The sequence below is a fragment of the Symphalangus syndactylus genome, chromosome 3, assembly GCF_028878055.3.
Source record: "Symphalangus syndactylus isolate Jambi chromosome 3, NHGRI_mSymSyn1-v2.1_pri, whole genome shotgun sequence".
Lineage (NCBI taxonomy): Eukaryota > Metazoa > Chordata > Mammalia > Primates > Hylobatidae > Symphalangus > Symphalangus syndactylus.
In genome coordinates this window covers 142,918,934-142,938,119 of record NC_072425.2, presented here as the reverse complement: position 1 = coordinate 142,938,119, position 19,186 = coordinate 142,918,934, and the positions used below count along the sequence as shown (strand labels likewise).

At 40.1% G+C, this 19,186-nt stretch overlaps 1 protein-coding gene across 1 annotated transcript in view; it reads left to right on the top strand.

The window, feature by feature from the left end:
- Window positions 1-19,186, top strand: part of CDON (cell adhesion associated, oncogene regulated) — a 105,534-nt gene that overhangs the window by 61,594 nt on the left and 24,754 nt on the right. The window contains exons 11-16 of the mRNA XM_055273667.2: window positions 10-141; window positions 4,748-4,951; window positions 7,093-7,274; window positions 7,756-7,861; window positions 12,351-12,473; window positions 18,000-18,221. Of these exons, the coding sequence (XP_055129642.1) occupies window positions 10-141; window positions 4,748-4,951; window positions 7,093-7,274; window positions 7,756-7,861; window positions 12,351-12,473; window positions 18,000-18,221 (969 nt within the window). The remainder of the gene's footprint in view (window positions 1-9; window positions 142-4,747; window positions 4,952-7,092; window positions 7,275-7,755; window positions 7,862-12,350; window positions 12,474-17,999; window positions 18,222-19,186) is intronic.

Sequence of the window (19,186 nt, the reverse complement as noted above, 5' to 3'; positions counted from 1 at the left end):
CCTTTCTAGAAAAAACAGCATCATCAAAAAACACCCAGGCATCCTCTCCACCCATGGGCATCCCTAAGTATCCTATTGTTTCAGAGGCTGCAAACAACAATTTTGGAGTGGTACTTACAGATTCCTCTAGGCACAGTGGAGGTAAAAAGAAGAATATTTTATTGTTTCTTTACAAATATAACTGACCTGCTTCAGATTTTGGGAGGTGGGGTGGAATAGGGTGTTTGTTTATTTTCATGTCTTACCATACAGGTTTTTTAGGTTCTATTTCAACCATTTTAATGTCCTATATTTAAACTTTGGCATCTCAGTGTCATGATTAGTACTTAACTTCATTAACTCTGACTCAAAATGTTCTGGTACTAAGTTTTTTTTTTTTTTTTGAGACGGAGTCTCGCTCTGTCACCCAGGCTGGAGTGCAGTGGCGCAATCTCGGCTCACTGCAAGCTCCGCCTCCCAGGTTCACGCCATTCTCCTGCCTCAGCCTCTCCGAGTAGCTGGGACTACAGGCGCCCGCCACCACGCCCGGCTAATTTTTTGTATTTTTAGTAGAGGTGGGGTTTCACCGTGGTCTCGATCTCCTGACCTCGTGATCCGCCCACCTTGGCCTCCCAAAGTGCTGGGATTACAAGCATGAACCACCGCTCCCGGCCTAAGTTTTTAGAACTCAAGAAAGGAGTTTTGTGGCTAGGCATTGTGGGAGGCTGAGGTGGGCAGATCACTTGAGACTAGGAGTTTGAGACTAACCTGGGCAACATAGGGGGAGACCCTGTCTCTACTAAAAATTCAAAAAAATTAGCCGGGTTTGGTGGCACACACCTGTAGTCCCAGCTACCCTGGAGGCCAAGGTGGGAGGATCGCTTGAGCCTGGGAGGAAGATGTTGCAGTGAGCTGAGATCGCACCACTGCACTCCAGCCTGGGTGACAGAGCGAGACTCCGTCTCAAAAAAAAAAAAAAAAGAAAGGAGTTTTCTGGTACGAGAAGGAAATTTATATTTTGAACTCTGAAAATCTCACTGTTCATGTGTGTGACGCATCAAAATGTATAGTGGTACCTGTGGTGAGTTATTTTACTGAAGGATTACATGTTACATTCACTTTTTTTTTTTTTTTTGCTATATCTAGTTAATCTTATGGTTTTTAAAGGTCTTAGCTGTATAATTTTCAAAAGACTTTTTTAGTATTTAAATTTCACACTTATATGAGCTCTACACTTATAGCCAGGTGTGCTTTTTGTGATTGTCCTAAAATGTCAGGACAACTAGGGAAGACTTAAAATTTCATTGCTAAGCTCTAAGAATTTTCAGACTTCTCTTCCATATTTTTACAGTTTTCCGTGAATTGATGTCAGACAAAAGCGGGTTATAACGCTTTGAACTCCCTCCAGAGCACCTCTGTATCTTCAATATCATGAATCTCTTTTACTTGAGTGCTCTTATCTCTGAGGCACGTTTCAGCTGCCTTAAGCAGATTACGTATATGAGTATTAATTTCATGTGAATAAAAGTAATGTCTGAAAAACAAAAACCTTACCATTTATTTTACACATTCTCTGGCAGATACTGTATGAAATGCTGGAACAGCAAAGATAAAATAATCCTTGCCTTTAAGAAGTTTACAATATGGGCCTAGCGTGGTGGTGCACAGTGACTCATGCCTGTAATGCTAGTGCTTTGGGAGGCTGAGACAGAAGGATTGCCTGAGTCCAGGAGTTTGAGAACTGCTTGGGCAACATAGTGAGACCTGATCTCTACAAAAAATTTAAAAAGTAGCCATGTGTGGCGGGGTGCACCTGTAGTCCTAGCTACTCAGGAGGCTGAAGCAGGCAGATCGCTTGATCCCAGGAATTTGAGGCTGCAGTGAGCTATGATTGTTCCGCTGCACTTCAGCCTGGGTGACAGAGTGAGATCCTGTTTCAATTTTTTTTTTAATTACAGTATAGTGGATGATATAGATAGCTAAACCCATAACAATATGTGGATAATGTAGACAAACTAATACCAATTTTGATTGCTTATGCTCGAGATCATACCCTTGGTGTTATGGGTTCACGAGAAATATCTTAAGTCGGTCACTCAGTGTAGACAAGGGTGAGTAGATAAGAGAGGCTTCTCTGCATCGTAAGCTAAGCTTCAAAGGACAAGGACGATACAGACAGATGAGACAGGAAAAGAGTTTCTAGCAAAGACAGCTCGACAAGTGGCTGACGTTCTATTTTGTTTAGAGATTGAGAGGTTAGAGATTTTATTTAGTGTGACTGGTTACTGTGGGGAATGGTGCTATAGTGGGCAGGCAGGTAGGTGCCTTGTGTGATACGCTTCAAAGTTGAATCTTTCCTTGAAAGCTATAATGAACCCTAAAGGATTTTAGAGAAGGAGAAGGGAGGAATAGCAAAAGAAAAGGCTAGAGAAGTAAGGGGAGTGACAGTGTGGATGGAGGAGGGGGAAGACCTGTATGAGAGATTAGGGGACTGGAATCCACCCTGAATGAGAAGGAGAAAGATGATGGATTGGGTGTGGGTGCCAGAAGACCATTTACCAAGATAAGTAATAAGAGTTTTTAGGTGAAGATTATGGATTCAGTTTTGGAAATCATGAGTTTGGAGTTGTCCAAGAAGAGATAACCGCAAGAAAAGATTTATTTAATATTCATAACAACCTAATGAGGAACAGATTTCCACGTCTGTTTTACAGATTAGGAAACTGACACATGAGGAGGTTATGCACGATGCCTCAGATCATCCGGAAATTGGAGGAACTGCTTGCTCTCCAAGTCCGTTTCTAACTCCAAGTGCTGTCTGTCTTTTATACCTTGTTAACAGTCACATGCTATTTCTTTTAGATATTGAAGATATTATTTTCTGTGGAGACATCTTCTCCAATAACTTTCTTTTTCCTATTTGATCTGTGGTGTTTGGAGAGTTTTGATTTCAGACGAGTCAACATAAGGAAGTTGTATGGTTTTTCTAGTATTAAAAAAGATTCACTAACCATACTATTCATTCTGTTTTCATTGCTTTCTAACTTGAAAGGAATACAGTAAGTATCACTCAGCATTGCCTGCTTTGAATATATTCCTCTTTTATCCCTTAAGCAATTTTTTTTTTAAAAGCTACAGTTTTCTTCATATAAATACCACATTCAACTTTATTTTCTTCTTTCTTATGTATTTGTATGGTGGGTTGAAGACATGTTGAGGTGGAAAGGTGTTGCTCAGTTGAGGAGCATGGCATAGGCTAGAGATGGGGCTCCCTAGTGGCTTTCTCAAAGTAAGTAGTGTCACCATGGCCCAGAGTTGGCCCTCCACATTCCAGCTCTAGAAACTTGATTGTCAGCATGCCAAAAGATCACTGGTCTCTCAAAAACCGGCTTGTGTCTATACAGTTCACAGACGATCAAGGCAAACCAGAATGGCAATTACAAGTTTGCAATGTCACTGTCATACAGACCGGATTATTTCTGTCAGCATTCTTTCCTTGTAGGAACCAAGTGGAAAGCCAGTTACAACCACAAGATTGCTTGTTGTGTTAGTCTGTTTGTGTTGCTATAAAGGAATACCTGGGGCTGGGTAATTTATAAAGAAAAGAGGTTTACTTGGCTCACGGTTCTGAAGGCTATGCAAGCATGGCACCAGCATCACTGGCTTCTGGTGAGGCCTCAGGTTATAGTCATGGTGGGAGGTGAAGCGAGAGAGCAGGCACATCACAGGGTGGGAAAGGAAGCAAGAGAGACGCCACATGCTTTTAAATCACCAGCTCTCGTGTGAATCAACAGAGCGAGAACTCGCTTACTACCATGGGGAGGGCACCAGGCCATCATGAGGGAACCACCCCCACGACACAGACACCTCCCACCAGGCCCCACCTCCAACATTGGGGATCACTTTTCAACATGAGATTTGGAGGGAATAAGTGTCCAGGCCATATCACTTGGTCATCAAGAAGAGTTAGATACATGGTTTCAATGGCTGATGAGCTTACTCCTCATGTTTTCACCTCCTGCAGAGTCTAGACCATCTACCTTGTGTGTTAGAGCGTCCACTTTCCTTGGCAGTGCTAAGTGAAAACTGCTAGACCCTAGCTCCCTGACCCCCTTTTCTACATGTTCACATGGATCATGTTTTCTGCTAGCACTTTTATTTAATGACATATCCTGTCTTCCCGTATTCATCCTGAGCAGCGTTCTCTCTCCCCTTTATTAACAGTATTGATTTTATCAGTCAGATTTTATCTCTATTTGCCACTTATAGTCTGCATTTTGGAGTAACCTTCCTATAGCCTTGAGGTGTATTAAGATAATATGGAATAGTAAATAAGAATTAGTAGATTGCTGAGTGCATTTTGTGTAGCTTGGATAGATGAAGGAAAACATTTAAATAAGATAACACATAATTATGAAAATTTATTATAAATTTTAACGACAATCAAACTTGAAGCGCCAAATAATACTTACATATTATTTTAGCCATGAATCTGAATAGCGTGGTCAAAATGATCATACTTGTTAGCTTTCAGTTTTTCAGAGCTAATTATCAAATTTATAGATTATTTTACTTTCTCTTTATTTCCTGTATTCCCATTAGCTTTTCACAGAGGACAGGAAGACTGCTGTAAATGTTATAAACTCTGGCAAAAAGTTTGGTGAAGAACCTTTAATAACATGAAGTTTGGGACTTATCCCTTTAATTTATCTATGTTATTCTTGTCTCTGACATGGTGGGTTATTGAAATGAACGTTTCCGTGTTTAGTTCCAGAGGCACCAGATCGGCCTACCATCTCCACTGCATCAGAGACGTCAGTCTATGTCACTTGGATTCCTCGGGCAAATGGAGGTTCTCCAATCACTGCCTTCAAAGTCGAATATAAACGAATGAGGACCAGCAATTGGCTGGTGGCAGCTGAAGACATCCCTCCTTCCAAACTTTCAGTGGAAGTTCGTAGTTTAGAACCAGGTAGTAATATTCAAACGTTTCCTTTTACCATCGGTGTGAACTTTAGATACATATATTTATATATTTTGAGACAGGGTCTCACTCTGTTGACCCAGGCTGGAGTGCAGTGGCATAATCATGGCTTACCTCAGCCTCCCAAGTAGCTGAGACTACAGGCACTCACCACCGTGCCTGGCTAATTTTTGTGTTTTTTGTACAGACAGGGTTTTGCCATGTTGCCCAGGCTGGTCTTGAACTCCTGGGCTTATGCAATTTGCCGCCCTCAGTCTCCTACTAAAGTGCCAGGATCACAGGCGTGAGCCATAGCACCTGGCAGATGCATATTTTTAGTAGTCTTATATTTTTTTCTAATTGTTGAAGTATTCACGCTTATTGTATAAAAATGTGAAAATAAAGAAAATATAAAGAAGAGAATAAGTCATCTAAAATCCACCCATTCAGAGATAATCATTGTTTATATTTCGTTGTATTTTTTCTTAGCCATTTTTCTCTCTCTCGTTGTTTTTTTTGTTTGTTTGTTTGTTTTTTTGAGATGGAGTCTCCCTCTGTCGCCAGGCTGGAGTGCAATGGTGCAATCTCGGCTCACTGCAACCTCCGCCTCCCGTGTTCAAGCGATTCTCCTGCCTCAGCCTCCTGAGTAGCTGGGATTACAGGCATGTGCCACTACACCCAGCTAATTTTTGTATTTTTTAGTAGAGATGGGGTTTCACCATGCTAGTCAGGCTGGTCTCAACCTCCTGACCTCAGGTGATCTGCCTGCCTCAGCCTCCCAAAGTGCTGGGATTATAGGCATGAGCCACCGCAGGATCATGCCGTAAATATTGTTTTATTATCCCATGTTCCCCATATTTTATCATATATGTTTTCCAGTCATTAAAAATTCTTCACAAACTCAACTTTCAGTAGAGATTTACCTTTCATATAAATAAATATACCATAATCCACTTAGCTATTCTTTATTTCCGGGCTTTAGATTATTTCTGTTTATTTACAGTTAGAAATACTGTGATGTACATCTTATGTGTGGGTGTGTTTTGCTGTGACTGGATAAGAGGAAAATTGCTTGTTATTTGACAAAAATTATTTGATCTGATGCTGAATTTCAGCACAGTTGTAATACTCAGTGCTTAGTGTTATGGACATGAGTCAATGATGAACACGCGTTTGTTCTTTAAGTTTTGTTTCAGCAGAGGAACCCTCCCCTCCCCACAAGAATCTTGAGGCTATATGAGAGAAATTAAACCATAAAAGACAAAAAGCATAAATAAACTTTCTGTACTTTCATTCGTTTAGGTTTCATGGTGGTTTTTTTCTGGACTTTTAAATGTACGTTAGTAGCAAATGCCTGTGGCTGTCAAAACAAGCAACGTGCACAGCATAAGGATCACGTAGGTGTAGTTGGGAGAAGCATCAGTTTTAAATGCGGGTGAAGCTAAGAAACATTCCGTAGATTGAAAACACTGTTTTCAGAAGCTTAGTAATTATGTTTGAGCTATCAGGAAACTTGCTTTAGGATTTTAATTTATTCTTTAGGTTCAGATTTTCAGAAATTCACAATCCTCAGCATTTTTTTAAGTTCTTAGTATCTAATTCAAATAATTCCTTCTACAGTAGTTAAATCTGCTCCCTCTTACCCTGTTAGCAGTGAAACCAGAGTGACATCTGCAGCCGTCCACACGGTGCCTCTTTATGAGCGTATTCACCATATTAAACCGTGCTTCAGTTGTTTCTTTTAAAGTGAAAAGAACCTAGTTTTGGGGACAGATAGTTCAACTAATACTGCTATTGATGGGTGTGACTTAGAACAGGATGGTGAAAAGAGCAGATGTCCTCTTTCCTGTTCTCTACCTGCTTCTTCCCTGAGATGTCATTAATCTTTTGCAGCCCTCTTTTTTGGTGACTCCTAAGATGGTCTTGGGATCTTGAACACCATGCACGGAGCAGCCACTCCCCGTTGACTGAGATTGTCAATTGGGTTGAAATCTCTTTACCATACAGGCTTTAGATACTTTATTATAGATAGGTACTTAAGCACAATTGCCATATTTTGACTATTCTGCCTTTAGTTGTCTTATTATAGCTTTTCTTAGTTATGTTTTTTTTTAATTGTTGTTTTTTTTTGTTTTTGTTTTCCCTCAAAGGTTCAACATACAAATTTAGGGTCATTGCCATCAACCATTATGGTGAGAGTTTTCGGAGTTCAGCATCTCGTCCTTATCAGGTGGCTGGGTTCCCCAATCGCTTTTCCAACCGTCCAGTAACTGGACCTCACATTGCATACACAGAGGCTGTCAGCGATACTCAGATCATGCTAAAGTGGACGGTCAGTAAACATCTTATGGAATGAGATTTTGTGGTTTGGTCATGTTAACAATCAATTTAATATTCTCACGACACAATACAGTAAACAGCAAATTTTGAACTTTTAATTGAGGGGAAGTGCAAGGGCACCAATATTTGTCTAAATAAGAGCACATATTTTGAGGAGGGGCAGGGTTAAAAGGAAAATTATTGTTTCCTCGGCTCTTATCCAAATGTTGTTAACTTAATTGCCGTCGTGATTCATTTTGAACCAAATGTGCTTTTATGCTTTTGAACCCAGGGAAACGTACTGCCTTATTTCTGTTTAACCTTGCAATAAGCTAAATGCTTTTAATACCTTTGAAGTAAATTAAAAATGGCCATTATTAGTATGTTTGCAAAATGAAAGTAGAAAAATGTGACCAAGTAGATAAAGAAACCTTAATGAATGAGAAGGTTACATTTATTTTTCTCTTTGACAAGTCTTTGCTTCTGTTTTTTAGTACATTCCATCAAGTAACAATAACACTCCCATTCAAGGATTTTATATCTATTACCGACCAACAGATAGTGACAATGACAGTGATTACAAGAGGGATGTTGTAGAAGGTAAGTCCCCCCGGCACACTGGAGTCCCTGTAAAGGAGCTTTGGAGAAAGAAGGTTTATGAATATAAAATGCATCATCCCAAGTTAAGACAGTACAAAATGGAATGGTGTATGTGTTACTGCTGTTGAATTTGTCCCAAAGAAAGCCACCTTTTCCCATTTAATATATGCAGCACCTTATATTCTGGTTGCAGAAACTTGTACAAACATTTGGGGGAAATATGATTAATCAGTAGTAGTTCATCTGAAAGAAAATTTTGATTTGTTTCATTTAAATGAACAGTGACCTGAGTATAAAAAGCCATTATCATGTTTAGCTACTTTAAAAAAATACCTCACTCATTTTCACTGGAGTCTGTCCTAGAAAGATCACGTCTTAAGCATCTTGCTCACTTGTAGAGATGCTGAGAAATTGGGATGCATGTAGAAAAGAAAGAAAACGGCTAAGATGGTGAAGGGTGTTGAAACTGCTTTTTTTACTGCATTTAAATAGAATCCACAATTTTGCCTACGGCCTGAAGGTCCCCCCCCCCCCCCCCCCGACCTGGCTGGCCCCTGCCTGCACCACGTCTCTTGCATCTCTCCCTTTCTGGCCCTTCTTTCAGTTTCCTTGTGTGCACCGAGACATTTTTGCCTCAGGACCTTGGCACAGGGTAGTTCCTGTTGCCTTTACCTAGTTATGTGCACAGAAAAATTGTCCCACTTTTCAAAATGTTTGACAGTCAAGTTACGGGGAGTCAAATCTTCCCCGTAACTTCCCCTCGGGTGTCTTCCTCTCATTTGCATGAGAGGGTACCTTGCTGTAGTTTCTAACCATACCCTTTATGTTTATTTCATGGCAGTTACCAAAGTTTAAGTACATGGTTTTGCGTGTGCGTGTGTTTGAGAGACAGAGACTGTGTGTGTGTTTGAAACTATTTGCTTAAAGTCTGTCTCCTCTACTAGATGTTAACTCCCTTGTGAGCATAGGACCTTTTTTCCCCACTGCTATGTCTCCAGCCCCTACAGTGGTGAGGTGGCCAGTATTGAATTCATGTATGAATGGAGTCCACAAAGAACAAGAGAATCTCTAACGATATTCGGGTTGAAAAAGACTAGCAGAAGCAACATGATAGCTGCCTTCAGATATTTAAGGACTGTTATGCGGAAGAGGAGCTGAGTCAATTGGGGGAGGGGAGGTTGCAAGAAAGCAGTGTAAGAAAGAACTTTCTAACAGCATTTCTAACATAGGTTGCCCCACAAAGTCGTAGACTCCTTAATGTTGGAAGTGCGCAATAGAAGCTGAATGCCCGCTTTTCAGTGGTATCTTGGAAGGGATTCTTGCTTTGGGAGGAAGGCTTTTTCCAAGGTCTTTTTTTCACTCCAAGATTCTGATTCTTTGAAATAAGAAATGTCCTAGTGAATTATGTCAGAAAATTGCCATAGGCCAAGATTATTTTCCATATGACTTCTTGACATCAAATACTGCATATAGTTTGTGTTATAATAAATTACATTATGCTGTATCACATTTCTTAAAATATTGTAGCAGTCCTTTTCATATTTATCCAGTGGAGTGACTTTTGTAATATAATGAGAAATTTATGACCCAATTTTTAATGCCCGGCACATAGTAGATGCTCAGTAAATATTTTTTGAATGAGGGAATGATTGTTTCTTTTCTGCCATAACTTTTAGTGCCAAAACTATTCTGTGCTCTTAGGACTCACGATAGTAGCTGTCTCGTGGGAAAGCAGAGCGTGGAAGGGGCATGAGGGGATGTTTGGGGTGGGGGGCTTTCCTGTGTTCTCTTTGTTGACTTGGGTACAGATACCATGAGCATGTCCAGTTTGTGAACATTCATTGAGCTGTACAGTTATGTGGACTTTTCTGTGTGCATACTTTACACCAGTGAAAAGACTATTTTAAAAAAGAAATGGAAGGATAATATTTAGGTTGGTGCAAAAGTAAAAAGTAATTGTGGTCTTTGCCATTACTTTTAATGACAAAGGCCGCAGTTACTTCTGCACCAACCTAATAGTGATTGTCCTCCATTTTGGGCCTGTCTGGGTCTTCCTTTTATTTCACTGGGTTTAGGGCCGTGGGGATGTCCGAATTTTATTTTAAGAATTTTTTGACAGAAGCTAAATATTTGCCATAAAATAGTTCTAAACAAGACATGTAAATAAAATGAGTATCTGTCTTTGTCTCTCTGTTTTTCTCTCTCTCATCATCATCACCCTTCTTGGTTCTATCCACTAATAAACAGTTTTAAAACTATATTCTCTAGTCAAATCTTTGAGCTTTTACAAACTTCTGTAAATGCATATTGAGCATGGAAGTTGGAAATTAAGAAGCTTTTATATCTAGTAGTAGTGTCTGCAAATGTGAGTTTTGCCTTAGGTTCACAGAGCACTTGTTTATAAATGTAATATACTGAGCAGTTAGATGTTTAAGTGGACTTCACTATGCTGTGTAATTTGCTTATTCTATATTTTCAAGTTTATGCATTTGAAATTCTTTTTGTAGCAGTTGGAAACTATTGGTCTGTTCTCCAAAATGCAGGAACAAAAGTATTCATCCTTTGTACTTAAAGTTTTTTTTTTTTTTTTAAGTTTTAGATTACTTCTGTAAATCGACCCAAAATTTAAACTTTTGAAAACAAAATTAAAAGTCAAACTGTAAAAGAATACAGTAAGAGAAGGACGATTAAGCTATCCTGTTTTCTGAATTAGGTTCCACATTTAGATAAACTATAAATGTTTCCAACACACCAGTGTTTTGGTGTTGAATATTTTTATCTTCTAAAGTTAATTCCAAGTAAAATATCAGTCATTCTGATCTTTAAGTCTGTGCTTTGGTTTCTCTCTGAGGTAAATCCTTACCTTTTCTAAAATATCCTTTGGGAAAATAATTGCCTATTAATCAAAGGATATGTGCTGGTTGGTCAGTTTTAAACCTAATGATGTACTTAGTTGTCTTATTCATCAATGATCAGTAAAATTATTTCTCTTTGCTGATATTTCCTATAATTTTAGCCAGTGGAAGAATAACTATAACAATGGAATATTAATCTAACAAGATATGTATCATTTTAACTATTTTTCTCTTCTTAGTAACATATCGGAAGTCTAGTTTAATGCCATTTTTATGAACGCTATGAAAGGAAAACTTCAAATCTAGTGTAGTAATTATTCAAGAGAATGTTTATAGTGTAGGGTGAGTGTAGGGCTGGGTTGGGAAAGACCCAAGGCTATAAAAAAAGAATTTTGGAAAGCCTTTGGATTTTAGAGACAGATCTATTCCATTTTCAACCAGTTTTTGAGTCAACATCTTTTGGGGGGTCCTTTTTACATTTATAAATGGGGCATTGAACTCCTCACTTTTGAGCCTTTCAGAGACAATCCTAAAACAAGCAGATTTTCTTCCTTAGAAAACGTGGGTCTGTACAAGTGAAGGGTTTTGTACTGTTGACCTGAAAAGAGGCTTGTACTTCCAGATTGAAATATTTTTGTCTGTATTCAGTTAGAAAGGAGTCTGGTGATATTGGTCCTGTCAGCCAAGTAGATTTAACTTGCATGTGTGGTTTTGTTTTGCTTTTTTTCTCCCCCTTTAATTAATTCTTAAATCAGTTGGGGGTGTACTTGAGTTTCTAAGAAACAGTGGAGACAGTCTGAAGAGATGTTTTCCACAAGGGATTAAGGGTGCTTGAAGAGTTAATTTAATCTGGCAAAAGTGTCCCTGTTTATGAAAGATTGTCACAGGTCCCTGGAAGTCAACGTGAAGAGTGATTTCTACTGGAGTGTTCAGTTTAGGAGTGTTTCTAAATGAAATGTTGGCTGTGTGCCACGGATAACAGAATCGTCTACTAGGGATACTTGTGTGGTTTGGAGATCTTGACTCAAAAGAAAAGCAGGAGTGGGTGTGGCGGCCAAGAGTTTCTCAGAGTAGATTTTGCTTTTTGGTGATTCTCAGCAGTTTATTCAGGCATTTGGTCATATGTCAGTTCATGTTGCATCCATGAAAATGGAATTGAGAGCTTTGCTAAGGCCATTCTTGTAACTGGTCAGTTGCTCTGGGTAGTGTACCATTTGCTGGTCCCGAATGTCCTGTTGCTTTTTGGTGGGGGAACATAGTGGATTGACTTGCTGGGTTAAGATAGGGATGAAGGGACTTGGGGTTTCTTTCCTATGCGTAAAATTAACATATATTTTGTGAAAGACCCCCCACTAATTATTTTTAGTGAAACAAGTATCATTGCCAACACACAGATATAGTTTTAAGTCAGTCAGTTTATCTCCTCTCTTTACCTTTTTTTCATGCCATGTAATAGAAATGCTGTTTATCTGTGGTGCATTAGTCAGATACTTACTGTTAAGTACATTTTTATTGCACAAACTACTAGATGGTGGTGGATGCTGCTCCAGCCTCATCCTGAAAACATTAACTAATTATATTGACATTATCATTTAGGCTGTATGATGTGTAAAGCCTTTTATTTTTCCTTTTAGGTTCAAAGCAGTGGCACATGATTGGCCACCTGCAGCCAGAAACCTCCTATGACATTAAAATGCAATGCTTCAATGAAGGAGGAGAAAGTGAATTTAGCAATGTGATGATCTGCGAGACTAAAGGTAGGAGAATTTTTGCTTTTCCCTGGACAGTGATAGAATTCCAACCCTGGATTACTGCTTCTGACTACTGGTATATTCTGGGTTTTGTTTTGTCTTGTTTTGAGACACGGTCTTACTTTGTCGCCCAGGCTGGAGTGCAGTGGTACAATCTCAGCTCGCTGCAACCTCCACCTCCTGGGTTCAAGTGATTCTCCTGACTCAGCCTCTGGAGTAGCTGGGACTGCAGGTGTGCACCACCACGCCTGGCTAATTTTTTGTGATTTTAGTAGAGATGGGGTTTCACCATGTTGGCCAAGCTGGTCTCGAACTCCTGGCCTCAGGTGATCTACCCACCTGGGCTTCCCAAAGTGCTAGGATTACAGGCATGAGCCACCATGCCTGGACATGATATATTTGCCTAAGGAAATTTCTGCTTTGGACCATTTTCTAGGTGCATACACTTAGACTGTCCCGACAAATGTATCACATGTGGGCTAGAATACTTGTCTAAAAAATAGTTTACATAATCATTAATCTTGTTCATTAATTTATGTGTGACTCTAAGTAAATCACCTCCCTTCCCTTTATTTTTATTTTATTTTTTTTAGAGACGGCATCTCACTGTGTTGCCCAGGCTGGTCATGAACCCTTCCCTTTTTCTTTACAAAGATATTAGAAATATTTGTTGACTACTTTCTAGATTGCTGTGAGAATGAGGATACTAACAAAAGTTTAAGAATATTAAGGAGAAGTGCAATGTATGTTTAAGGTGGTTTCTTGAATGACAGATATGTAACTTCTATCTACTTGGTTAATTAAGTGTAGTAAAGTTTAGAATTAGCAGTTGCTAATTCTAAATTGAACATTCTCAACTCTGCCTACATAGGTAGATTCACTGTCAAATGTTGCCGTCTTTAAGAAGAGAAGACACCACAGGGGAACAATAGAAATAGCTCATGTAGATGTTTACGAGCAAAACCACTCATCCACAGTCTCAGTTAATCTTCACAACAACTTTGAGGATACTGTCAACTGCAAGGAACACGAAAATCTCCTCTCAGTAGGCTTCAACAGTAAGGAAATGTGTTATCCCAAAAATAAGCAGCCCAGAAGTAGGTAACTAACTCCAACGTTGTTAATTCAGGAGGCTGAGACAGGAGAATCGCTTGAGCCTGGGAGGTAGAGGTTGCAGTGAGCTGAGATCGGGCCACCGCTCTCCAGTCTGGGTGAGAGAGTGAGACCTTGTCTCAAAAAAAAAAAAAAGTTCATTTTTTTTCTGTCTTTCCTGTTTGTCGTGTTCCCATTGCCAGCTTGGCACTAAGACTAGCACTGCTGATAGCTCGCCACAGTTCTGGGTGTCACCTTTAAAGTGTTATAATATCTGACAGCGTCTATTTTCAGGAACAAGGAAAATTTCCCCCAAAGTCCTCTACTAGATCTTCCGACAAGTCTCAGCCACAATACAGCCCCACACAGCCCCTAAACCATTGACCAGATTTATCCCAGAGTTCTGTGGGGTTGAGGTAGACACCCAAACAAAATTGGAGCTCTCATAACATGGCAAAGAAGGCTGTCGAGTGAGCTGGGCAGCCGTCAGGCTCTCTACAGGTGATCTTATTATTCCTTTTTAAAAATGAGGACATGAAAAAGTACGTTTTTAGAAAATGAGGAAATGGAGGCTCCAAAAGATTGAATGATAAGCCAAGGCTTAGTTCCAGCTTTTAAATTCTAAACCATGTGTGTTTCTGCTGCAATACACACATCTTAAGTCCATATTTAAACATATATCCACGTACATTTAGACTTACCTTGAATTTCATTTGTTTAGCATATGTTTGAGTGCCTTTTTGTACAAGACACTGTGATGTGTTCATGGGATACTTGGAGTAAAGTTAAATAAAAATGAAATTTATCATCTCTGTCCCCAGGACATTTAAGAATCTAGCCAGACAAAACATAAAACATTATAGCTGTTGTTTATAATAGTATAACAGTATAGCTGTGATTACAATAGTATACCTCATTTTCTGACATCAGTAGGGAATGAAAAGGTTCTACCTACAGACTTTCAGGTCAGTGGAAAACAAAAAACTTCTTTGAAATGTTAACTATTCATGTTGAATGACTTTTATGTAATTATGTATTACATCATTCCCAGCCTGTTTAGATGGAAGATCTCATGTGTACTTCAACCTTTAAAAAATGACTGTAGGTTCTTGTGAACAATGATGGTTTTATCTTGAGTAACTGAGGAAGGTTTTCAGGGATGACAGAGGCGCTGAAGTCTGGCCATTTTCACTTCCCACCGAAGATCAGAGACTGCTGTGATGTTTCTTTTAGTTCTTTGGCTTCTCTTTATGTTTTTCATCTCACCTTTCTTATTTCAGGCTGTTAGCTGTCTCTTCCTATCAGGGTTAATGGATGTCACTCACCCTTCAATGCAAGCCATCTGTCCTCAGTTTTTAACTTTAGCAAGGGGTTAGAAACCAGATCATGAAGCTTGGTAGAATTACAAATGAATTAAGAATAAATAAAGAGTGATTAAACCTGATGGACTTCCCTATGAGTAATCATGATCTTTAATATATGATACGAACATCCATTGTGCCTCAGAAACTCTTTTGTTTTCTTTAGGGTTGACCAGGACATAGAATTGTATAATCTAACATACCACCTCAAGTAGAAGTTTCCTTTAGCATCTCTGCCAAGTATTCATCCAGCCTTCAATAAGACAGAACACCTTCTCTTGAAAGATGACTTCTTTTCTCATTCCCAGCTCTGTTTTGTGTGGTTGATGCTGCTAGAAAATTGAACCCCAAGTTAATGTTGTTTGTTGAATAAATTTTTAATTTGTTGTTTTTTTTGAGATGGAGTCTCACTTTGTCATCCAGGCTAGAGTGCAGTGGTGCAATCTCGGCTCACTGCAATCTCTGCCTCCCAGGTTCAAGTTATTCTCCTGCCTCAGCCTCCCGAGTAGCTGGGACTACAGGCACGTGCCATCAAGCCTGGCTAATTTTTTGTATTTTTAGTAGAGATGGGGTTTCACCATGTTAGCCAGGATGGTCTCAATCTCCTGACCTCGTTATCCGCCCAGCTTCGCCTCCCAAAGTGCTGGGACTACAGGCGTGAGCCACTGCACCCAGCCGAGTATATTTTTATTTTTAATTTTCTTTCCTGGTTTTTCCTCTTTTTTTTTTTTAAATTATACTTTTAAGTTCTAGGGTACATGTGTGCAACGTGCAGGTTCGTTCCATACGTATACATGTGCCGTGTTGGTTTGCTATACCCATTAACTCATCATTCCTAATGCTATCCCTCCCCTATCCCCCCACCCCCTGACAGGCCCCAGTGTGTGACGTTCCCCGCCCTGTGTCTGAGGCTTCTCATTGTTCAATTCCCACCTATGAGTGAGAACATGCAGTGTCTGGTTTTGCTCAGAATTATGGTTTCTAGCTTTGTGCATGTCGCTACAAAGGACATGAACTCATCCTTTTTTATGGCTGCATAGTATTCCATGGTGTATATGTGCCACATTTTCTTAATCCAGTCTATCATTAATGGACATTTGGGTCGGTTCCAAGTCTTTGCTATTGTGAATAGTGCCGCAATAAACATACATGTGCATGTGTCTTTATAGTAGAGTGATTTATAGTCCTTTGGGTATATACCCGTAATGGGATGGCTGGGTCAAATGGTATTGCTATTTCTAGATCCTTGAGGAATCGCCACACTGACTTCCACAATGGTTGAACTAATTTACACTTCCACCAACAGTGTAAAAGCGTTCCTATTTCTCCACATCCTCTCCAGCACCTGTTGTTTCCTGACTTTTTAATGATCGCCATTCTAACTGGTGTGAGATGGTATCTCATTGTGGTTTTCATTTGCATTTCTCTGATGACCAGAGATGATGAGCATTTTTTTCATGTGTCTGTTCAACGAGTAGATTTTTAAAAAGCTACTTTGCTTCTGTGGTTTGTTGGCACCGTAACAGGAAATTCAGTATAATAACCAATAATAACAGCAGAATTGATTGACCACCACTCTGAGCCAGGCTCTAAGTGCTTTACATGGCTTAACACATTTACCCTTCATTACCACTAGATAATTGATAGAGCTCTTATTAATATCCCCATTTCAAAATGTAAAAACTGGCCGGGCACGGTGGCTTACGCCTGTAATCCTAGCACTTTGAGAGGCCAAGGTGGGCGGATCACTTGAGGTCATCAGGAGTTTGAGACCAGCCTGGCCAATATGATGAGACCCTGTCTCTACTAAAAATATAAAAAAAATTATCCACGCATGGGGGCACGTGCGTGTAATCCCAGCTACCTGGGAGGCTGAGGCAGGAGAATCGCTGGAAACTGGGAGACGGAGGCTGCAGTGAGCTGAGATCACGCCGTTGCACTCCAGCCTGGGCGACAGGGCAAGACTTTGTCTCAAAAAATAAAAAACAAAAAATAAATAAAAACAGGTTTTGGAGGTAAAAATCATACAGCTAATGATAAGTGGAGGTGAGGTGTAGACATAGGCTGTGTGCTTCCAGAGACTGGCTGCCAACCACTTTGCTCTACTGCTTTTCTGTGACATTTAGAGACTTAAGAACATACGATTTGGGGTTGAGAGAATGAGGTTTGAGTCCCACCTGTTATTAGCTTTCATTATCACTATTACCCAGAATACCGATGAACCGGGTAAAAGTACTACACCTACACGGGCTCCAAAGTCTTTGTTTTTGGAATGCTTAATACCATGTGTGAGGTTTTGGAATGTCATTGTTCTAGCAGTCCAAAGCTGTAACTTCTAATATTGGTAGTGATTTTTATATACATGGTAGAAACATAAAATATGTAATTCTGAGTCTTGTTTAGCTCAAAATATATCTGACAGAAAGGAGTTTTTGTTCCATCCATAAGTAGAAATACTTTTTTTTTTTTTTTTTTTTGAGATGGAATCTCGCTCTGTCGCCCAGGTTGAAGTGCAGTGGCGTGATCTCGGCTCACTGCAACCTCCGCCTCCTGGCTTCAAGCAATTCTTCTGCCTCAGCCTCCCCAGTAGCTGGGATTATAGGTGCCCGCCACCACGCCCGGCTAATTTTTGTATTTTTAGTAGACACGGGGTTTCACCGTGTTGCTCAGGCTGGTCGCGAACTCCTGACCTCAGACAGTCCGCTCACCTCGGCCTCCCAAAGTGCTGGGATTACAGGCATGAGCCACCATGCCCGGCCTAAGTGGAAACACTTTTATTTCAACTCTGGGAGTTTTCTCCAAGTACAGTTAAGCAGATAATCATATAGCAGTTTGGATTAGACCAGTGCATATGTTCCTCTGCTCTTAGGATCTGTCTAAAGTTTGTGGACTAAAACTTTGGCACATCAGGTTTTTAAACTTTAGAGCCCTCTTTGTGACTCATTGGTGGTCAGATCATCTCAGTAACAAGAGTAAACAGACTGGCTTGCATTCCTAACCAGACCTCCTTCAGAGAGTAAACCATTTCATGGAGTCTGTATTCACTCTGACATCATGTTTTCCTTTATATTTCAACTAGTGAAACGTGTTCCTGGAGCTTCTGAATATCCTGTCAAAGACTTGAGTACCCCTCCAAATTCTTTGGGAAGTGGAGGAAATGTGGGGCCTGCAACCAACCCTGCCAGAAGCAGTGACATGTTATATCTGATCGTTGGCTGTGTGCTGGGCGTCATGGTCCTCATTCTGATGGTTTTCATTGCAATGTGCCTGTGGAAGAATCGCCAGCAGAATACCATACAAAGTAAGTCACTCATAAGTATTTCCTTCTCTTTTTCTAGAGATGGGTAGACAAATATTGTCAGAATAAATATTGATTTCTAACACTGTTGTGTATTAGTGTCATGGTATGAAACACATTAGATACTGTCATTCAGAGGAGACGACTTTAAAACTGTTCTAGCTGTCAGCCAGAGTAAGTGGAGCATCAAATTAAATTGCCCAGCAGACATAAACACCAAAGCCAAAACTAAGCAGGTCTCTAAGTAAATAGCTGACTTATTGCTGGGAAACTCCAGCTTTGTTGGACCACCAAAGAGGATGCATACTTGAAGCCTGAGCTCTGGAATTGCCGTAGGAACACCTTTACACTGGTACAGAGCTTGTCAACAGGGAATAGAAAAGCCATGACGGAAAGCAGGTAGTGACAACTTCTCTAAGTCACTGTCACTGAATGACACTTAGCCAATGAGGATAACGCAGCCCTGTTTCTGTACCTGATGGACTCAAGACTGCTCCAGCGTGGCACCCTCTCCCTGCAGTGTAGCTAGGAGTGTGTGTGCTTGAACATCGATGATGGCCCTGCTTTGAAATAACAGTGAAGTAACCTAGAACCCCCTTTCTCTTTTCTCTTCCTTCGGTTCTCTTCACTTCACTGTCCTACTTTTCCTATTATCTCAGCTATCATAAAATAGGATAATCAAATCAAGCAGAGAGTTTAGTCTTTGGTGGGAAGAAGATTTTTGGTTTCCCCTTTGGCTCCAGAGTAAGGAAATGAAAGAAAAGTGAGGGAGGACCCCAGCAGGCACTTCCAGTGGCTGTTAGCCAGTTCTCACGCACGCTCGCCTTTTAGTTACCAGTTCCGGGGGAAGGAAGTACTCTGTTTGTATTGAATGGTGCCTTCCAAGAGATAGGGGGAGAGACGGTGGCTGCATCAGGCTGAAAGGGATGGTGATCATTTGATTTTCTAAATGGTTTTAATGCCATCGC